This window comes from Schistocerca gregaria, chromosome 3 (genome assembly GCF_023897955.1).
Source record: "Schistocerca gregaria isolate iqSchGreg1 chromosome 3, iqSchGreg1.2, whole genome shotgun sequence".
Lineage (NCBI taxonomy): Eukaryota > Metazoa > Arthropoda > Insecta > Orthoptera > Acrididae > Schistocerca > Schistocerca gregaria.
The window spans coordinates 513469695-513490957 of NC_064922.1; the positions used below are offsets into that span (position 1 = coordinate 513469695).

The 21263-nt window shown below is 41.0% G+C and overlaps 1 protein-coding gene across 1 annotated transcript in view; it reads left to right on the plus strand.

The window, feature by feature from the left end:
• The first annotated feature begins 2561 nt into the window (after positions 1–2561).
• The window catches only part of LOC126354033 (tRNA dimethylallyltransferase), a 1733584-nt gene continuing 1714882 nt past the window's right edge, over positions 2562–21263 (plus strand). Inside the window, exon 1 of the mRNA XM_050003367.1 lies at positions 2562–2788. Coding sequence (XP_049859324.1) covers positions 2645–2788 — 144 coding nt within the window. The 5' untranslated portion in view covers positions 2562–2644. The remainder of the gene's footprint in view (positions 2789–21263) is intronic.

Consider the following 21263-nt stretch of genomic DNA (forward strand, 5'->3'; position numbering starts at 1 on the left):
TACCGACAACGCTCCATGTCAGGAACAACGAAATTGTACGTGCCAATCGAAGACTGGCTGTCCGAGAGATTGCAGAAGAATGTATAATTTCAGTTGGATAATGTCATCAAATCCTGACTCAGCATCTTGGAATGCATCATGTTGCTGCCAAGTTCATCCCACGGCTCATGAATAAAGACCAAAAAGACCTTCGCTTCGCTGTCTGTGAAGAGCTTTTTGATTGCACAAATGAGAACGAGATGTTTCTTAAGAGGATCATAACTGGTGATGAGACGTGGGTCCACGGTTATGATGTTGGGACCAAGGTTCACAATGGGTCTGGAAAAGTACTCCAACACAAAAAAAAACAACATCGAGTCAGCTCAAATACCAAAGCCACGCCGATAGTTTTCTTTGACTTTGAAGGCTTAGTTCATCTTAAATTCGTGCCACAAGGGACAGAAGGAAACGGCCTGAAATGTGGCGATGGCTCCTGCATCACGATAACACACCTGTACATTCGCCCCTGTTGGTGCGTGACTCGTGACTATTATACAAAATATGAAATCACTACAGGCTGCCTCATCCTCCGTACTCTTCAGACCTGGCTCCTACGGATATTTTTAATTTCCAGAGTTGGAAACCCTGTTGAAAGGACGAAGATTTGTTACGATAGACGATGTACAAGAGAATTCGCAGACAGCGGCTTCGCGCGATCCAGCGAGAGGCGTACAATGACCGCTTCCGAAAATGGAAACGGCGTTGGGAGCGGTGTATGAATTGTGGAGAAGAGTATTTCGAAGCAGATCATGCGCAATAAGTAAAAGACAGTCGTAGAAAAATTTTGTGGACAAAGTTCAGGCATTTTTTTAACAGACCTCGTACTTCTGTGATACAGGTGGTTTGCTTCTAGTAATAAATGATTCCTGAGGCTAGACACCGCAAAAGCGACCTCACGGAGGGTGCTGCTCAGATGGGTCATTTCGTACCCGAACCTAAGTAAACATTCAAGATTCATTATTCTACGCTGTCAACTACGCAGTGGAGACAGCACGTGGGTGATGTTATACCAGCAGGGTGCACAGACTGCTTCGGAATGGCAACCAACGCGACTGAATTTTTCGAAACAGGCGCTTAATGTCGTACCAGAATGTACCTCAGGAGTTACCAATCGTGTGTAGAAGAGGGCTCTAACGCCTTCAGTTTCTTTTGAGGCGTTGGGGTCTAAACACCGACTACAGTGTATAGGTAGGGTCACAGCACTAGGAATAGTATTATCTTACTCGATCTTTGATGGTAGTGAACTGTAAACGGAGAAGACACGTCACTGATTTGATCGGCTCTCTATCATGCAAATATCGGTAATAACCAATAATACTTGCGTCGGGAAATACAGCCTGATGATCAGAAATGAGAGGCAAAAAAAGTAATCTACCCAAAATTTCGCATTTGAGACTGTGACGATATTTATTGTATAACCGAATCAATCGGCGTGTTTTCTACAGCTCGATCAAGTGTTTGTATTTCCTTTTCTAAGCTGTTCCACCAGAACTATCCGTGATTTCCTTATGCATTTTTAATTGTTGATCTGTAAGAAAAAAAAACAACTTCATCGCGGTACTGTTGCTTGATTGATGTTAAAACTAATAAAGCAAGCACGAATAGTACGAGTAAATAGCTCACGCTCTACTCAGACACAACTGCATATATACACTTGTGTTGTTTTCATTGATTTTCAATTTACGTTCGTTTGCAAAAGTGTTCTCCTCCATTTTTAAGCACGCACGACAGTTCGGACAGTTTAGTTGCTTTCAACCATACTTGTTCATCTGAGGGGATGCGTTATAACCCCATAGGGAGTAACGTTGTGAGATGATTTCCTGCCTTTGTTCGTCGTAATACTTACAGCCATATTTTACAAATAAGAACCCAGAACCCTTTACTGTGAAACATCTGTGGCAGCTTGTTATGATTAACGTGCTGTTGGTGCTCATCTCAGTCGTTTACAGAAGTGATAGACAGATGTTGCTTAGCACAAATTAGTAACAAGTAAATGGAAAATTTATGCGTAAAATATGAAAAATTTCTGTAACGCTGTTCGACCGATGGACAACACAGTCGGATAATGACGGGTAGCCTTTGTCAAATGATTTTAAAATTAGAAATTACGGTAGGTATATTATTAAGCCGTAACTCAGTTATACATGCCGTTTAGCTGGAACAACTTGCTTTTTTACCAACAGTTGAAGCTGGCCCGCTCCCTACATCTCTGTCACCACTTTACTCTCTCGTTTTTAATACCATCCCACTCCTACCGCTTTGGGTTTGCTTATGGAGCCCCTACACAAATGGGAAATAAATAAATCGTAATTTAATTCGACGTTCTCTACTACTCAAAAGACAGGATGTCTATTTTCGAGACCTTCGCCAATCTATACTCGATAAATTGTTGAAATACTGTGTCTTTGCGCAAAATATTGCTTAAACTGTGTCGTGTGATAGCCTATCTTTCCATTCTTTGAATGGTAACTTCCGCTCAGAGGCTCTCGTAGCCCGCGATCGCTGGTGAGCCGCGCAAGTCAGCTGTTCACCGCTCCGACGTCGAAATTTCTCATACTTCTCAGGCACTGGGCGCCATATTTCTCATACCAGTAGTGAATCGAACATGGCGGATTGTGGTGTTAGTGAAATGATATTTCGTGTGCCTGTTGTTGTTGTTATGGGTGCCACAGGAGCTGGAAAATCAAAATTAGCCATCGACATTGCGAAGAAATTCGGGGGAGAGGTTATAAGCGCCGATTCAATGCAGGTAAGATGTTATTTCGGGAGATACAGCAGTTTGAATCTGCCCGTCCTCGACCACGAGGCGATGTGCTTTGTTTAAAGTTGCTCATACAGCTAAAAAAATGAGAATTTCTTTGCAGTTTTAAGCTTTTGTATAGTATACTGAAACGTATTTATCGTTAAACAATCAATGACCGATAAATTTAACGTGGTTCTTTTGTTATGGCGGTGCATTTTTCTAGTGTGTGTTAACGCACTTCCTGCATTCAATAGTTTATTACTAACAGGAAAAGAGTTAAAACAGTAGTGAGTTGATGTTATTGCATTCTACTAGGATGTGGTTGGTGCCAGAGCACTCATTTTGTCCAGAATTAATGAATTTTTGTATTTTTTTGGCCCGACTAAACTGGTGTACTGCACCAGCCATTAGTAGTTAGATTTGACGTAATGAATTGTACTTATTACACGCAGCGCGTTCTGATAATCGCTTGGAAGGTTCTTCTCTTAACGAGTCCTTGCAGAGAATGTTCATATTAGAAGTAAAAGTTTCTAGGCGGTTTCATTATGGCGACGGAATCCATGTCCATCTATGCGCAAGAAGCTTTCAAAGTTTTTCGTAATCTTTATTACAATAATGTTGCTGTAAATGAAAGTCATTTGAAGACTCACGAAGGTGGTGTACTCAGTTATTGTCTTTATTTAGCACTCCTATAAGAGAACTACAGTAATTATCTACTTTCTTTTCATACTAGTAATTTCACAGGAGAAATATCTGTATCATGTGACCTAACGTACCAGCATTTGTAGATTTTATGTCCAAAATACATTATGGTACTAGCATTTGTAGAGTTTATATAAAAATCTATTGAAATTTCTAGAAGAAACAGTTGTAGGATCGTGTTCTGATTTTGTTTTTAAGTTCTTAGCTTATTACTTTGTTGGCCGCGAGAAATCAGATAAAATAAGGTAGTTATTATGCGAGGTGAATTACTGGTACCGTAGTTTCGTAGTTTGACCTTGTTTCATTTCTGCTCTGTAGTCTTTGTTTTGTGGGGGGCAGCATTTGTTTATTTCACCGTAGCAGAGTAATCTATTCTTGCATCTTGTTTGATCATTTGTGATATTTTAAACTCGACTAGTTGCCAATGATCCAGTGATTTTGATTGAAGGCGATGGTTGCAGAAAATTTGGTGACTGCACTGTGCTTGTGGCCCTGTATTATCGAATGATTTCAATTACTGCTGAGCCACTGCCCGCTGTTTTTTGCTGTTAATTACACATCTTTTTGAGTGCTACACATTCGTCACATTTCTTAATCACTCATCCCCTATTTGCTCCCCCTCCCCGACTCTATTCATTCTTCTCCTGATGGAATATGTTTCTCAACATAGAGTGCTTTGCTGTTGTTAAAGTGTCCTCTACGTTATTCTCTTGATTGGCTGACATTTTCAGGCTTGTTATCAGCGATTTCCTGCGCACGCTGTAGCATTTTGTCCACTCAGAGCACTATAGTTCTTGCTCGTACTGTGACTATTGCCGCTCCATTTTAAACTCGCAGCATTATGTAGTTACATATTTATTTATTCTTCGTGCTACATGCTGAATCGCTGCAACTTCGTTGTTTGTATCACCTGCCTCGAGATGACTGGGTGTTTGTGTTGTCCTCATCATTCATGTAAGTGACGAGTTTGGACTGAGCAAAGGTTGGGAATTTAGTCGGGCGCTGATCATGGTTGTTTGTAGTTATTCAACTTTTGAACTACTATAGCTTGACATTAAAGAAATTTGTTTGGTTAATATTTCTCTACTCACCATGCAATTCACGCAAATAACGTAAGTTCGTTCATTATATTAATATAATAATTGATGTTCGAAGTTCGGTAAGGAAGAAATGGTCACGTTAAGTAATGCTCCACTATGATTTAGGCTTATTTTTGACGTTCATAGTAATGGTTTCGTGCCACACACTTATTTGCAGCGCCCGACAAGATGATGTGTTGTGATTTCTAGATGGCGTACTGGGTGAATGTCTACACTGAATTAACCCTTCCATTGTTAAATCGCACACACAAGTACCTATAGTGCATGTGGCATCTGTGCATTTCATATTTTCATCTTTATTATGCAAAGCGACATGTAATACTTGGCAGAGGTTACTTTATATTGCAACGGAACGTTCCGACTGGCTATTCACAACTTTCTAATCTTCGCTGTTCGAACGTGGGCTGTATTTGATGGGAATGGGAGTTTGCTGGGAATCCTTGACCTAGCCATTAAACTTGTGCTTATCATCTTTAAGTTCACTGTGCGCTGATCCCAGACAAACCGTATTACCCAGAAGTTTTGTCAGCGATGTCTTGTGTAGGCGAGCCATGGCTTTCCAGTGCCCTATTAAGTTCCCATATCGTGACATTTATTTCATTCACTATGTTACTGACCCCTGTGCAGCTGTCTGTGACTTCATATTTACACACGTGAAGTAGCTGTTTCAAGCTGTAGATCGTATAGTATATTTTTCCGCTAGTTGAGTATTTAGTTTAAAGTTTTTTTCATGTGTACACTGCTGTAACGAAGTAAAAATTATCAGCGTGTGCGTGATCTCCATTTCAACATAACAAACAAAATTACACAGTGGAACATTTGTATAATTTTCTTGTCATCGCTGTGGCGAAACGAGACTTAAGGGTTTGTTTAATTTAGCCAGGTATTTTCCATCCAGGGGCTTAGGTAAATTCCGCTTATTAAGCATTTGTTGACTGACTCAAATGGTATGTAACACTGTCGGCTTCGAGACTGGTTGAGATTATAAATACCCGCTGCGTTGTTGCATGTGGTAGTGTAGATGCTAGTTGACAGCAATTAATTTTAAGGCACCGAGTACCGTTGTCAGACTGGAAATAGCCGGCAGTGCGTAGCCAGAATAAGTCTTATTGTGCCTCATGTGATAGGTGAGATTTTGTGTAGTCTAAGAAACAAGTCAGAGACGTTGCTGGAACCATGATGTATTATTTGATATTGCACAAAGCAAGCGACGTTAAAATTTGTTGTTCGTTGCCATCTGCTGTACATTTATGTAGATTTCAGAGAGGTAGTGCAGTAACTTGTATTACTTACAATGGCTATTAAGCGGTTGTAAAACGTTTTAAGCAAACGATCAAGGAATACAATGTACGTTCAGCATCGATAATGAATGAAACTTTTATCCATTGTAAACGTGGACCACAGCAGCTGATGAAAAAAGGTTTTCAGACATGACTGCAACCAGTCGCATTTTTTAATGGCAATAAGAATTGTACCATCACAAAAGGCGACTGGTTGCCGTTATTTCTGAAAGCCATCGATAATATGTTTGAATTGCGGCTGAAACTTTATAAACGGTTTTGTTGTCGTACCAATGAACAAGGGGCATGTAATGGTTCAAGTCAGGCTGTTCGCGCCGATCTGTCGAATAGTCTGTAATCCTCACGGATAAGATCTCAGTTATCCCACTGTCTCAGAATGTTGGCCGAGGCTGTATTCGATAAACATCAACTGTTTTGTATTTTCGTCGGGCAAAGCTCGGTCAAATTTTCGAACGACAGCTAACGTTTAGGTCTTGTGTTGTGCTCTAGTTCACATCTGCTGGATATCAGGATTACTTCGGCGAGATCACCGACTGATTTCCTATCCAGCTATTGCTCGCCTGAACCATTATTTCGTCTATAGTTTAGAAGACCATGAGAAGGGAAGTCTCGGAAACGTTGCTGTCTGTGTTTTCACTACGAGATCAATATGCATCAGTGTGACGCTGTATTGCTGCCCTTGTTGCCACAAATGTAACTGCCCGGATCTGAACTACTTCGATCTCCCCAGATCGATTTAAAGATGCGCCATGTTGGGGTAAGATGGGTTGTCGCACGAAACGTAACTTCACAAGACGGTGTGCGCGCGTTTTGACCTCCATTATGGCTTTCAGTGTGATTAGAAGTGTGTATCAAGTCGCTGGTAATGACCACCCTCTGTGTCAATTATCATGGGGTTGATCTTATTAACACAGTCTTAAGTTTCCCCCTTTCTCACCTAATTCTATCCATTAGTTCCTTCGTTTCCACTTGTGACTCATCACACAGTATGGGGTCATCAGCAAATCTTAAATTATTGATTCTTCGCCCTCCAATACAGATCCCACCAGTCCAGCCATGGAGACTTTTTCTCGTAACATATTCTCCGTAGATGTTAAATAGAACCGACGATGGAATGCATGGTCCATGTTTAACTCCTTCACATATTTAAAAAGGCTTGAAATAGTTTCATCTAATCTGATTATAGCCGTACTGTTACAGGAGAGATTTCTGATAAGGGTAATAAGACGATCAGGAACTCTCATTTTTTGCTAGTACGTTCCACAGTTCTTTCAATCGAATACACTCGAAAGCCTTGATGATGTAGTCCAAGAAATAAAGAACAAGTGGAGTATTGAATTCACTAAATTTTTCAGTTAGCTCTCTCACATTTAGAATAGTCTTGTTGCCACGTGAAATTAATGAAATGGTCCTGTAGTTTTCGCAGCGCTGTGCATTTCCTTTCTTATGGAACGGAATTATTACCGACATGGTCCAGTCTTGTACCCATGTTCCTTTATTTCATTATCTGTTACAGACTTCATGCATGATTTTCAAATCAAGATCTCCAGATACTTCGATCATTTCCTCAGTAATCAGGCCAGGTGCAGGTGCTTCGGACTACTTCTTTTAATATATTATGTTCCTTCTCTGGTGGAATGTTTGCATGAACAAGGTTTCCATTTTTATTCATATTCAATTTGTTACAGACTGTTCTCCGCCGATCAACTGCTAACTCTATATTGGTTAGAGGTGCGCAATCTTAGTCTTCATAAGCCATGTTCTACATTTCATTGAACATGCACCTACTCTCATTCTATCACATGTTTCAGTGACGTAATTATTTTGTCCCTTCGACAGCTTCTCTGTATTAACGCCGATAACTTGGGGTACTTCGGAGTTCCCTGTAATCCTCTCATCTTCGGTACTTTCCGCTCTCAATGATTTGCATAGTTTCGTTAGTAAGCCAGCCTTTCTGCTATCCTTGATTACTTCCTTAGCTGTTTTGACTAATGTCTCCTTCAGCAAATAGCATTTCTCTGCGGATTTCATGTTATTGGTCGAAAGTGTTTCTTGGACTCGATTCCTTAAAATTTTAATTCCAGCCTTTTGCACCAATCTTCTTTATTTTGGAGGTGTCTCATTACATTTAGAAGTTTCATTGTCAGTTTAGACATGGAAATTCATGGTTAGAACCACAGTCGGCATCAGAAAAAGATTTGTTTATAACTGACTATCTCTACATTATAAGAGTCGAGGGGCATGAAAGGGAAGCAGTGGTCGGGAAGGGAGTGAGACAGGGTTGTAGCCTGTCCCCGATGTTATTCAATCTGTATATTGAGCAAGCAATAAAGTAAACAAAAGAAAAGTTCGCATTAGGTATTAAAATTCATGGAGAAGAAATAAAAACTTTGAGGTTCGCCGATGACATTGTAATTCTGGCAGAGACAGCAAAGGACTTGGAAGGGCAGTTGAACGGAATGGACAGTGTCTTGAATGGAGGGTATAAGATGAACATCAATAAAAGCAAAACGAGGATAATGGAATGTAATCGAACTAAGTCGGGAGATGCTCAGGGTATTAGATTAGGAAATGAGACACAGTAGTAAAGGAGTTTTGCTATTTGGGGAGCAAAATAACTGATGGTGGTCGAAGTAGAGAGGATATAAAATGTAGACCGGCAATGGCAAGGAAAACGTTTCTGAAGAAGAGAAATTTGTTAACATCGCGTATAGATTTGTCAGGAAGTCGTTTCTGAAAGTATTTGTGTGGAGCGTAGCCACGTATGGAAGTGAAATATGTACGATAACTAGTTTGGACAAGAAGCGAATAGAAGGTTTCGAAATGTGGTGCTACAGAAGAATGATGATTAGATGGGTAGATCATGTAACTAATGAGGTATTGAATAGGATTGGGGAGAAGAGAAGTTTGTCGCACAACCTGCCAAGAAGAAGAGATCGGTTGGTAGGACATGTCCTGAGGCATCAAGGGATCACAAATTTAGCATTGGAGGGCAGCGTGGAGGGTAAAAATCGTAGAGGGAGACTAAGAGATGTATACACTAAGCAGATTCAGAAGGATGTAGGTTGCAGTGGGTTCTGGGAGATGAAGAAGCTTGCACAGGATAGAGTAGCGTGGAGAGCTGCATCAAACCAGTCTCAGGACTGAAGACCACCACAACAACAACATTTCTACATCAAGCCAGTCAGTGAATAGTCTACCTGAATACGATATATTCCACGTAGTGAGGTCATGGTGTAAAGTCTCCGTGAGTGGTGTTTGAAGCAGGTGTTGGTTACAACAAACTTACTTTCCTGACAGAACTGCCGGCCGTTGTGGCCGAGCGGTTCTAGGCGCTTGTCAGGAACCGCGCGACCGCTACGGTCACAGGCTCGAACCCTGCCTCGGTCATGGATGTGTGTGATGTCCTTAGGTTAGTTAGGTTTAAGTACTTCTAAGTTCTAGGGGACTGATGACCTCAGAAGTTAAGTCCCGTAGTGCTAAGAGCCATTTTGTACCTGACAGAACTGAATCAGTCGATGTCCACGATCATTTCCTTTGCCTAAACCTTGACAGCCAAGTACGTCATTTGAAGAGCCCCACTTCCTACCAGAGAATTAAAATCTCCTTGCACTATGATAATTTCATTTTTGGGAATTGACTGCAGGCTGTTGGAAAGAGACTCGTAAAATTCATCTAACTATTCATCATCAACTGTTGAAGTTGGTTTTGTTTAAACCTGTTTATGTTTAGTTTGCGAGATGTAGTGTTGAATTTCTCTAGTATTATTCGGTCACTGACAGGCTTGTACTCAATCACTGCAGCATTCCATCCGTTGTGTACTAACAAGGCAATACCATACGTGGAGTTATCTGATTTACCAGAAAAATATGCTCTATTGCCGTTAGCTGTTTTGAAGTGCTCAGTTCCTTTACAGCGAGTCTCTGCTAATGCTGATATCCCGATTTTAGTTAGGCCTAGCTTGTATTTTCTTTCCACAGTTTGTAAAGTCACAATTTTGCGTAATCCATGTACATTCCAAGTCACAATCTTGTGTGTATTTGTTAGGAAGTTCATAGTTTTGTTTGCGGCTGGTCTTCCCCTGTCCCCTCCTCCTCAACCCCTCCGGAGATTTGACTGGGTGACTGTTTATATCTCCGGGCTATCAACAGAAAGCAAATCCGTGATGGGTTTTCGGGACCAAAACACTTTGGTGGTTGCCCATTGCCTTTTCCTGTGAGTTAGAGGTATATAGGACAATATGGAGGACTAGATAGAACTGTTCAGGATCGGTGGTAAGGTCATTTCTCATCCTGGATAAGGATATAGGACAAACCAAGAGCTCGCGTAGGCAGGATTACTAAATCCCTCAGATAGGACTATACGTCACTGCGACTGTGAAGGTCTTCCTTTCCGCTGCCTATGTAACGGAGAACTACCTATATAACAGGGAAGTGTGTAAAGAGTGAATTCATGTTGCTATTCAATTCATAGCTAGCAGCAATCATGTTAAACGTGCGTATCCACCGTGATCGCCAACTGTTTTAGCTATCCGCTCGAGATTCTGTTCGTGTCAACATCGAATGATGTGCCATATTTTAAAGTTAAAAAACTAGAGTTCAGATAATGGCTTGCATCACATAATTTTCATTTCGTTTTATCTGTTACTGAAAATCGTTTTCACAGATGATCCTGTCGTAGTAACGAACACAGAATACAGTCCTCATATTGTACAGTACAGTCAACAACTACTTCACATTTTTAGCACTGAATTTATCCCGCTAATCAATCCTCCGCACGTTTAGTACAAAATATTCTCCATACTGCTGCGTTATAGTTGAACAATTCAGTGCAATCATCCCTTCTACACATTTATTGGTCCCATTGAGGCAACATTTTTCCCGCGAAAGTCGCATACTTCGGTCTGTACTAGGCAGTAGTCGACCACAATATTATTGCACCTGGGAGTGAGGTCTCTTCGGTCGGCTTATTGTGATATTTCACAAGGACACGTTGAACCGCTTGACAGGATCTGCACAACTTCTTTGAAATCATTCAGAGTGCGATGCGTTTTCTTCAGTCAACACTGTACTTGCTTATTTTAACGTCACCACCTGTTTCGGATAACGACCAGGGAGGTAAAGTGCTATAATACTGTGATCGGGCTGTAGTATGTTGTTCTTGTCTGCTGTTCGAAGACTGATTTGATGGAGCTCAGCATGCTATTGTATTCTGTGCGAGGCTGTTCGTCTCCGAATAACAACTACTACTTCTGAATTTGCTTGCTGTATTTGTATCCCTCTACAATTTTACCCTTACACACACACACACACACACACACACACACACACACACACACTCCGGTTCAATACTAAATTGATGATCCCTTGATATCCCAGAATGTGTCCTATCAACCAATCCCGTCTTTTAGTATGTTGGCCGGCCGGAGTGGCCGAGCGGTTCTAGGCGCTACAGTCTGGAACCGCGCGACTGCTACGGTCGCAGGTTAGAATCCTGCCTCGGGCATGGATGTGTGTAATGTCCTTAGGTTAGTTAGGCTTAAGTAGTTCTAAGTTCTAGGGGACTGATAACCACAGCAGTTGAGTCCCATAGTGCTCAGAGCCATTTTTTCACATTCCAATTATCCTAGTTTTGAGTTTGTTGATGCTCATCACACACACTCCTTTCAAGTCACTGTCCATTCCGTTAAACTGCTCTTCCAAGACCTTTGCTGTGTTCGACAGAATTTCAATGTCATCGGCAATCTCAAACTTTCGTTTTTCTCCCTGAACTTTAATTCCTATTCCCAATTTTTCTTTGGTTTCCTTTACTGCGTGATCAGTTGTAAATAGCCTTACGCTCCCTGTATTGTTCCCCTGCAACCATCAGAATTGCCCGAAGAGAGTATTCCAGGCAACATTATCGAAAGCTTTTTTCTAAGTCTACACATGTTTTAATCGTGGGCTTACCTTTCCTTTGCCTATCTTCTAAATGATGTCGTTCGGTCCGTATTGCCTCGCATGTTCCTATATTTCTCCAGAATCCCAAATGATCTTTCACGATCTCGTCTTCAGCTAGTTTTTTCCATTCTTGTGTTAGTCATCAGTAACAACACCTCTAAAAAAAGTTTTTTCCTCTGCTTGCTACTATGGTTCTCTTTCTAAAGTTAACAACTTAAATATAAACGTATCACAGTATTAGATCATCCACTTATTAAAAATGACAAATATATATTATATATTTAACGTGCGCAAAAAACTGCTGGTTTTACAAAAAAAATTCAAAACTGAGTGACGGTCAGGGAAGGGACTCAACAACCACGGTAAAAACGAGTAATATGGTAACACAAGGCAATTGCGGCTTAAATTTTACTGCACTATGTTGCGGAAAACTACAGAATTCGTCTTCGTCTTTATAAGGTAAAGCTCTGTGGGAGTAGAGGCAGAGGTACTTGACTGTAAGATGTAAAAATTTCAGTGAATAAGTGGGAACTACAAAACTTGTATCTTAATGTCTGGATAAAATTAGGAACTTACCTGACATTTGATCTCGCCCTGTAGAAATACATACATTTCAGAATCCCGTATTGACGTAAAATACTATACGGCTAGGCCGCTCACCTCGAATATTTCTGTGACCGTTTAAGAAAACATAATTCTAATCATTTTTCAGATCAAGCGTGAGGAAGTCCTCATTAAACACCCCGTATTAATTGCAGAGACATCGCTTTAACTTCTCTTTTTCAGATGGAACTGATGTATAGTAATCCGTGCTATTACAGCGGTCGCCACGAAAATCGGCACCTCAAGGTCATCTCACCGTCCCACAGCGTTGCAGTTGTGATTATATCAAATATTGATAGAAATTTTCAAAAACTGTTGCACACCTCAATTTTCCGTCTAGAATATGATGGAGTACTTTCCAAAAGAAAATTTTTGCCAACTGCTATAAAAAAAATTAACGTTATAAGAAATTTCGAAGAAAGTTTTACTCCGACCTAAGGGATAAAACCGAACAGTTGACGTAGTTGGACTCTAGGTTTATAAATATGTGTGATACCTATTTCGTCGTCAAAACATAAAAGTATATTAAGGCAAAATATAAAATACCGTAAGAGGTGTGAAATATTCCGCTTGTGTGACGAAAAATATTGTCGCTGATGAATCTGCGTCTCGTTGGACTTTGTAGAAACTTCCAGCGAAAAGGTTATTAAGAAAATTATGAAACTAACTTTGGTAACATCTGAGAGATTGTTACTGTATACTGTAAACTATGAACGCATCTTATTTACGGGACACCACGTGCGCAACATCTCGCGAGTACTTGTATGCTGCCACCAGGAATTAAGTATCATCGTCTCTCCTTTATACGACAGAGCGTATTCTGTAGCTTCCGAAAATTTGCCACTCTCACTGTTATTCGACACTGCACTCATCACCCAATTGCCGATATATGGTATTCTATAGGTATTTCGGACAAATATTTCCGTTGAAGTCGAGCAAAATACATGTAGTTTTGTGAAACCCAAGTTCTATCGAAGTTTACAAGAAGACAGCACTAAGTAAATGTATTTTATACAAAACTTCCTTGTTGCTGCAGCAATGTCTCCGTATTCCAATAAAAATTCTTTGTCCATCGTTACGGTTTCTGAATCAAAAACCAAGTGAGCGGAGAAGACACAGAACGAAGCTCTCTGTGTGTGAGTAATTTTTTCACGGAGATCGCTCCGTAGTTTCCTAGCAGTGGGACACTCTCCTCCGTCGTAGTATCGAAGTACAGCTCCACACGCTCACTTTTTCTCAAAATGTCAAATCCCGTAATTTTCTTTCTCATTTATATCCCTTTCTTGGAGAATTAAAATAAGTGCTCACACACAGAGATCATATCGATGTAACGGCTCAGTTAGTATGGAATACGTAGATTCGAAAATATCACACGGTTTCAGTGCTATTTTATTAATTTGTGCAAAATTTGTATTGTTCCTGGCTTCTTCACTATTGGCTAGATCAGTAAAAAATGTTCAGTACATTCGATACGACAATTTGTTGTTTCCGAATGTGTTTTCGTCCTTTCCGCACACCAACCAGAGTAGCACGACACGTAGGCTGCTGCTCCTCTTCCATCACGCTCACTGCCAATCACCTCAGCACCGATCCACGGAAGACTGAAACCACACGTGAACACATGATATCGCAGGGTAACACAAAATTAAGCTGGCGCTGACCTGTAATGACGATAGTGGACACGATGCAACAACGCTATGAGGCGAGCGCTTATACCCAAACCTCCAGATGTCACTCAGATCAGTACCAAACGTTGTGTGTCGATTGAGTATCAACCAAAACTGCGATTTAGTTTTTGCTGTGTGCTTTCGTCCGCAAGGAGATGCATAAACGGCAATTAAAAGTAATACCAGAAGTACGGAGTATAGGCAAACCATATATGTGAGCGCTACACGTAGTGATCTGTGGTAAGTGAGTTGGTAGAGCGTCAGATTGTTGTGCCAGAGGATCTGAGTTCCGCGTGACGTAGACGTTATTACAGGCGTCAGAGAATGCCTGTTTATAAAGAGATAAGGACAGTTGGTATTAGCCTCGACAACCAAAATGTTGGCAATACAGAAGTTTTGAAAGGACCTGTTACTTTTGTCGGGTGCACTTTATACCTTACTCTTACTGGAGTTTCTGAGAAGAGTGGAGGAGGATGGTTTACATGTGCAATTGTTCGCTCTACATCTGCTAACCTTCCTGGTTTGGAGTCTTTCCATCCTCGTGATGTTATTGCATACAGGACCTGGAACGTTCGTGAAATTGTTGATGCTATGGAGAGTACTAACTATATTGAGACTACTGCTCCTATGTGGATAAAGACAAGAGGAAGAAGACGTCTTGTTTCAGATGATGGAATTTATATTTGGGTTAAGTCTAGTGGTATTAATGGAAGTGTTGTAAATGGTGATATTACTATATATTACCATGCTTGATTTATTATATGATGTATAAACTTTAATAAATGATTTAACCTTGATCCCTAAAAAATTATATACCGGGCACTTCGTGTCATTATTCAGTCTACTACTGAGTAGTGGTTGCGCGCTCTCGCTGTGTGACGTCACGGGTGACCTTGAGAGGGACTTTGTTTCTGTGACTACTGTGAGCATGAGAGCTTCAGCGGCTAAGTCCGGCCGGTGCTCTAGTTTTAACTTAGCACCGGCCGCTCTAAAATCAAGTCGACTCCCTTCTTTTACATGACAGAAAAATATTCTCCCATATAATAATTTCACACGTAATATGTTTAAAAATACATTCAGCTGGTTTCGAACCCGGGGACCTTTGGTTAAGCAAACGACTCTCTACCAACTCACCTACCACAGATCACTACTTTTAGTGCTCACAGATATGGTTTGCCTATACTCCGTACTTCTGGTGTTATCTTCTTGTAGACGACAGCACACAGCACAAACTAAATCGTTGTTTTGGTTGATACTCTATATCGACACGCAACGTTTGGTGCCGGTCTGAGAGTCACATCTGGAGGTTTGGGTGTTTCCGCCAGCTGACAGCAGAGCGGGTGTGACCTTCAAGTGTCTTCTTTCGTAACGGCCATACTTCGAAGAAAGACATTTGTAACGGCATTCCATTCTTAAAAATTCGATTATTTGTATTATTTATATTATTATATTAAACTACGTAGAACTTAGTATTTGGTTTGTACTATAATCCGATAGCGGTCTTAGGGGGGAAACTCGTAATTTCATACGCAAGTACGACTTCCGAGAAGGGATGTTACGCCATTATTGGCATAAAAGGGGCACAGAGGAAATGACTTCAATTCTGTCTCTGTCGTTCACGTACGCGGAGTGCTGATTGGTTTTAGAGAGAGAGAGAGAGAGAGAGAGAGAGTGAGAGAGAGAGAGAAAGGGGGGGGGGGGAATTAGATGTGTTAGATGGCAACTTCTTTAAGGAGAATACAGAAGGAACGCAGAGGGAACAGTTGCGCTGAACGCACAAGGATATCATGACAGACAGTGTCCAAAGAGAATTTCAATTTAAGGAATTTGCAAAAAAATTGTTATTGAAAGGGCTTTGGACCACTACGCAGAGGGTATGGAGCACCCCAGCAACTTGAGCGCAAACAACTTCTGTCTGTATTGCAGCACTTCAGCAGCAGATTAACCGGCGAGATTGCCGAGGATACGTGGAGTTCTGTTCCGCGGTTCTGACGCGACATCAGGACAGGAGATTCTTTCTTCAAAGAATTCTCTCTACCGATGAAGCTACCTCTACAAAGCATGAAAAGCTGAATGTAAAGAAATATGCGTTATTGTGTCGCTGAGAAACTGCACTGGCTGTGACAGGTTGAGTACGGATATTTGACGCGCGATTATTGGAGACTACATGATTTAGCATTTACCTAAATGCTTTCGACCTCCCTAGAGGAAATGCCACTTGAAATACATAAATGTGGTGCCAGCACGATGGATGCACGGATCACTAGACGCTTGTGGCTAAAAAAGCGTTTATCCAGCATTTCCTGGTCGCTGAACAGAACGCGAAGGTGTTGTCAGTTGAGTTGGATATTCTGATTTCACGTCCCTGGACCTGTTTCTCTGCGGTAAACTCGACGAAACCCGTGCCCATGTTCCGACAACCCAAGAGGATTTCAAACATCGCAGTCCCCGCCCCCAACCTGCTCGGGGATTTTGACGACCTCACGCACCAATTAGAATTTGGCACGATATGCGTCCATAACATCCAACAACTCTATCAATCAATGGCACGCCGAATAACTGCTTGTATAATGAGAAGAGGTGAACCGACGTGTTGTTGACCTGCTCAATTTGTGAAACACTTTCTCTTGAATAAATCAACCATTTTTTTTTTTTTCTGAAATTGTAGCAGTTTGTTGTCTGTACATGCGTGCGATTCCTACTGATTTCGTTCGCATTCGGATAATTCCTTCGTGATGGATTTATTTATTTATTTATTTTTTCTCGGAGCGTATTACATGTTCCATACGCCAATGGCAAAGGAAGAAGCATCAATAACTAGTACAATGAGAATTACTCTGTGCCATGCATTTCACAGTGATTTGGAGAATGTAATAAGTGGATACAATTTTAGACTTTCAGAAATAGTGAAGTCTGTAGATAGTAGAAGTAAAAGTGTTCCAACACTGGACGCTCTGTCAGAGAAGTGTGTGTCACGAGCATGCAACACCAACGTTTCACGTTCCACCGTAAAGACGCTGGAGGAAAACACGTGTTAGTGAAACATCAGTGCAGATTTCGTTGTTATACGTACTTATTCAGTTTTTCGGTGAATGCTGTTTAATAATTTGTCGAGCTCTGTGAAGAGAGCCAATATTGTGCCACCTGTAACATAATGTATACATACACAATGATTGGATTCATACTTACACAATGCATGCAAAAGCAAATTTTTGGTACTGATGCCAGTGCTTCGTAGAGAAAAGTTGGAAAAGAGTAAAACTGGAAGAGATAAATACAGCTGTTACCGTTATCGGATATTTTTTTAAGTTTATTATATAACTTCATGATATAATGCATAATGTATACGTCGCATGCGCATTTGAAAAATAAAGCATGTGTCGTTAACTTTCGAGGTGCACTTCCTATCTAAGGTACCGGTTGGTCGCATTTGGAGCGTTTACTTCTTTTATGCAATCATGTGAACCCTGTATTTCGTTACGACATACCAAGCTGTGTTCACGTGCCGGCCATGTTCTTGGATTTAACAAGATGTCTGCGTCGTTAAGTCCCCAGTTAACATCAGAAATGTGAGCGGAAGACTCCGGCGATTTGTTTCTTCTTTTTTTGTAAATTCCGTATTACATATGCCAGTGACGAGTCTCTTTCGCATTAAAATACCAATGTCTTTTGACTTAGGGCGGAAAATGACTGAGGCGAGACGGTACATAATATACTACAGTAATAAGTTTGGCCTCCCCCCATGAACCATGGACCTTGCCGTTGGTGGGGAGGCTTGCGTGCCTCAGCGATACAGATGGCCGTACCGTAGGTGCAACCACAACGGAGGGGTATCTGTTGAGAGGCCAGACAAACGTGTGGTTACTGAAGAGGGGCAGCAGCCTTTTCAGTAGTTGCAGGGGCAACAGTCTGGATGATTGACTGATCTGGCCTTGCAACATTAACCAAAACGGCCTTGCTGTGCTGGTACTGCGAACGGCTGAAAGCAAGGGGAAACTACAGCCGTAATTTTTCCCGAGGACATGCAGCTTTACTGTATGATTAAATGATGATGGCATCCTCTTGGGTAAAATATTCCGGAGGTAAAATAGTCCCCCATTCGGATCTCCGGGCGGGGACTACTCAGGAGGATATCGTTATCAGGAGAAAGAAAACTGGCGTTCTACGGATCGGAGCGTGGAATGTCAGATCCCTTAATCGGGCAGGTAGGTTAGAAAATTTAAAAAGGGAAATGGATAGGTTAAAGTTAGATATAGTGGGGATTAGTGAAGTTCGGTGGCAGGAGGAACAAGACTTCTGGTCAGATGACTACAGGGTTATAAACACAAAATCAAATAGGGGTAATGCAGGAGTAGGTTTACTAATGAATAGGAAAATAGGAATGCGGGTAAGCTACTACAAACAGCATAGTGAACGCATTATTGTGGCCAAGATAGATACGAAGCCCACACCTACTACAGTAGTACAAGTTTATATGCGAACTAGCTCTGCAGATGATGAAGAAATTGAAGAAATGTACGATGAAATAAAAGAAATTATTCAGATAGTGAAGGGAGACGAAAATTTAATAGTAATGGGTGACTGGAATTCGAGTGTAGGAAAAGGGAGAGAAGGAAACATAGTAGGTGAATATGGATTGGGGCTAAGAAATGAAAGAGGAAGCCGCCTAGTAGAATTTTGCACAGAGCACAACTTAATCATAGCTAACACTTGGTTTAAGAATCATGAAAGAAGGTTGTATACGTGGAAGAACCCTGGAGATACTAAAAGGTATCACATAGATTATATAATGGTAAGACAGAGATTTAGGAACCAGGTTTTAAGTTGTAAGACATTTCCAGGGGCAGATGTGGACTCTGACCACAATCTATTGGTTATGACCTGTAGATTAAAACTGAAGAAACTGCAAAAATGTGGGAAATTAAGGAGATGGGACCTGGATAAACTGAAAGAACCAGTGGTTGTACAGAGTTTCAAAGAGAGCATAAGGGAACAATTGACAGGAATAGGGGAAAGAAATACAGTAGAAGAAGAATGGGTAGCTCTGAGGGATGTAGTAGTGAAGGCAGCAGAGGATAAAGTAGGTACAAAGACGAGGGCTGCTAGAAATCCTTGGGTAACAGAAGAAATATTGAATTTAATTGATGAAAGGAGAAAATATAAAAATGCAGTAAATGAAGCAGGCAAAAAGGAATACAAACGTCTCAAAAATGAGATCGACAGGAAGTGCAAAATGGCTACACAGGGATGGCTAGAGTACAAATGTAAGGATGTAGAAGCTTATCTCACTAGGGGTAAGATAGATACTGCCTACAGGAAAATTAAAGAGACCTTTGGAGAGAAGAGAACCACGTGTATGAATATCAAGAGCTCAAGAGCTCAGATGGCAGCCCAGTTCTAAGCAAAGAAGGGAAGGCAGAAAGGTGGAAGGAGTATATAGAAGGTTTATACAAGGGCGATGTACTTGAGGACAATATTATGGAAATAGAAGAGGATGTAGATGAAGACGAAATGGGAGATACGATACTGCGTGAAGAGTTTGACAGAGCACTGAAAGACCTGAGTCGAAACAAGGCCCCCGGAGTAGACAACATTCCATTAGAACTACTGACGGCCTTGGGAGAGCCAGTCATGACAAAACTCTACCAGCTGGTGAGCAAGATGTATGAGACAGGCGAAACACCCTCAGACTTCAAGAAGAATATAATAATTCCAATCCCAAAGAAAGCAGGTGCTGACAGATGTGAAAATTGCCGAACTATCAGTTTAATAAGCCACGGCTGCAAAATACTAACGCGAATTCTTTACAGACGAATGGAAAAACTGGTAGATGCAGACCTCGGGGAGGATCAGTTTGGATTCCGTCGAAATGTTGGAACACGTGAGGCAATACTGACCTTACGACTTATCTTAGAAGAAAGATTAAGGAAAGGCAAACCTACGTTTCTAGCATTTGTAGACTTAGAGAAAGCTTTTGACAATGTTGACTGGAATACTCTCTTTCAAATTCTAAAGGTGGCAGGGGTAAAATACAGGGAGCGAAAGGCTATTTATAATTTGTACAGAAACCAGATGGCAGTAATAAGAGTCGAGGGCATGAAAGGGAAGCAGTGGTTGGGAAAGGAGTGAGACAGGGTTGTAGCCTCTCCCCGATGTTATTCAATCTGTATATTGAGCAAGCAGTAAAGGAAACAAAAGAAAAATTTGGAGTAGGTATTAAAATTCATGGAGACGAAGTAAAAACTTTGAGGTTCGCCGATGACATTGTAATTCTGTCAGAGACAGCAAAGGACTTGGAAGAGCAGTTGAACGGAATGGACAGTGTCTTGAAAGAAGGATATAAGATGAACATTAACAAAAGCAAAACGTGGATAATGGAATGTAGTCAAATTAAATCGGGTGATGCTGAGGGAATTAGATTAGGAAATGACACTTAAAGTAGTAAAGGAGTTTTGCTATTTAGGAAGTAAAATAACTGATGATGGTCGAAGTAGAGAGGATATAAAATGTAGACTGGCAATGGCAAGGAAAGCGTTTCTGAAGAAGATAAATTTGTTAACATCGAATATAGATTTATGTATCAGGAAGTCGTTTCTGAAAGTATTTGTTTGGAGTGTAGCCATGTATGGAAGTGAAACATGGACGATAACTAGTTTGGACAAGAAGAGAATAGAAGCTTTCGAAATGTGGTGCTACAGAAGAATACTGAAGATAAGGTGGATAGATCACGTAACTAATGAGGAGGTATTGAATAGGATTGGGGAGAAGAGAAGTTTGTGGCACAACTTGACTAGAAGAAGGGATCGGTTGGTAGGACATGTTTTGAGGCATCAAGGGATCACAAATTTAGCGTTGGAGGGCAGCGTGGAGCGTAAAAATCGTAGAGGGAGACCGAGAGATGAGTACACTAAGCAGATTCAGAAGGATGTAGGTTGCAATAGGTACTGGGAGATGAAGCAGCTTGCACAGGATAGAGTAGCATGGAGAGCTGCATCAAACCAGTCTCAGGACTGAAGACCACAACAACAACAATAAGTTTGGAATTTCAGTCATTTCCTTAGCCGGTTACGGTATCGCAATTCTGTTTTCACCTAAATTCTGAAAAAGTCCACACTAAACGACGTACAGTGTCTTTACATCGGTATATTTATTACACTACACAGATTTCG